The 1882-nt window shown below is 35.8% G+C and overlaps 1 protein-coding gene across 1 annotated transcript in view; it reads left to right on the top strand.

Moving 5' to 3' along the window:
- The window catches only part of LOC110442386 (uncharacterized protein TC_0305-like), a 5149-nt gene extending 4207 nt beyond the window's left edge, over positions 1-942 (top strand). Inside the window, exon 4 of the mRNA XM_021485969.1 lies at positions 171-942. Within this exon, the coding sequence (XP_021341644.1) occupies positions 171-619 (449 nt within the window). The 3' untranslated portion in view covers positions 620-942. The remainder of the gene's footprint in view (positions 1-170) is intronic.
- The last annotated feature ends 940 nt before the right edge of the window (positions 943-1882 follow it).

Genomic DNA, 1882 nt, shown 5'->3' on the forward strand with positions numbered 1-1882 from the left:
ATCATCTCTACATAGTGACATACCCATTATGTAAAACTTTCATTGAATTCTGCTGGCTAATTGCGAAAGGGTGGAGCCTCCTTAAATAACGTGGCAATGTGGTTTGTCAAGAATATCATTCTCAGTGCATTTTCCAACTCTTTCGTTACACAATGTTTTTTTCATGATAGGTGAGGGAATAGGACCAGCATATGGTCCCTACAGCTACGACGATGAAAGGGGTGCTCGCGCAGCTCCAGTCGACTTCTTCCAATATCCGGGTCCTCGAAGTATTTCCAGCAAGATCTATTTCAATGGCGGCAACTTATTCGTTCCGTATAAAGCGGAATCTGGTGGAAAGCAAAACGGTACAACATCTGACATTCCCATGGGAACGGTTGATAAGGTTTTGGGTCTTTATTCTCAACTTCCAACTCAGCCAATCTCCATTGTCAAGTGCAAAGCCGGAACTGGTGTTGCTGTCCTAAGCGGGGTTGAAATGGAGGTCCGCAGTTCCGATCTGAATGGAAGCGATCCATATTTGAAACCAATAAAACAAGAACTAGAACCCTATGACGTTACAAATGAAACCATATGGAGCTCTGCCCTACAGGAGATGGGTCTGCAAGTAATTGTCTAGGCTTGTCTTGCCGCCGTGACATTCAATTGGAATATAAGTATTTTCTTGACATTTTGAATAATTATAAGTGAACAAGTGCTTCGTTTTAGTTTAACTTGTATATTTGACCCCTCAAAGGCAGAATGTAATGACGTTCTAAACCTGATCTCTATGTGGTTAAACGTTTTTTTCCATTCAATGACCTTTATTTTCTTTCGTTGTTCTGCAATTTTGTTTCCGTAGGTTTGGGTTTAGACTGGCTCCCGTCTTGAATATTGAATTATTTAAAAATAAAAATCTTATAATTTTGATTACTTGGATGGCTGGTCTCAATCAAGAGGAGATAAGTTCGAAGTAAAATGCAGCTGGAAAATTCTTCATAAAAACTGATTGCCAGTCTAGTTAGGGTGTTCCAAAAGTTTTCTTGCAGCTGCTTGAATATCGGCGATTATATGCTTAAATGTCTATAAGTGAATAAGAATTTCGTGTGTATGTATTGACATGATAGTTCAGAGATGATAAACATTAGAACAGAATCGGTCAAACATTTTCGCTTCACAGCCTCATGGTTACTTATAATTTGATCTTTATAATCCAGTCTTTAATATTATGTTTAAAGAAAGACCTAGACAGTCACTCTCTGTCAAGGAAGAGACGGAAGTATGCTATTGTGATTGTGACGTACTGGGGGTTTGAGGTTTGGAAATTCAGACAATGACTTCCCGTTGTGTTGCGTAAATTACGTCTAATACATACATGTATGTATTGATACACAAATTTAAAAACAAACCTTTGTAAGTAAATAGTTCAGAATTTATTTAGTATAAGTTCTACCCACAGGTACTAGCCTCGTCTGTCAATACACCTATACGATTATATCATAGGTGTATTGACAGACAAGGCTTGTACCTGTGGTCTACCTATAGTTATATTTGTATCTGTTTATAGACAATTATTTGTGTCCGTTACTTCTATTTGTTGTAGTTACTAATAACTGATTTTGTACTTATATAATTCCTCGTATTTGTAAGGATGTGTATAAAAATTGTATTTTTTTTAAAATTTAATGCGGATAATATGATTTACACATCAAAAGACTTGAACTCTCATGTATCTACTAATCAGTCCCTTGTTCTATATGCATATACTGTATGTATATATATATATATGTCAGTATTCGTAAGGATGGCTTATTTTGCATTTTATAATCACTTTTGAAAAAGATATTTTTAACGTTTTGCAATACTTCTCTCTTTTATATTTTATTACCCTTTTGTGTTATGT

This window comes from Mizuhopecten yessoensis, unplaced genomic scaffold (genome assembly GCF_002113885.1).
Source record: "Mizuhopecten yessoensis strain PY_sf001 unplaced genomic scaffold, ASM211388v2 scaffold716257, whole genome shotgun sequence".
NCBI classification, from domain to species: domain Eukaryota; kingdom Metazoa; phylum Mollusca; class Bivalvia; order Pectinida; family Pectinidae; genus Mizuhopecten; species Mizuhopecten yessoensis.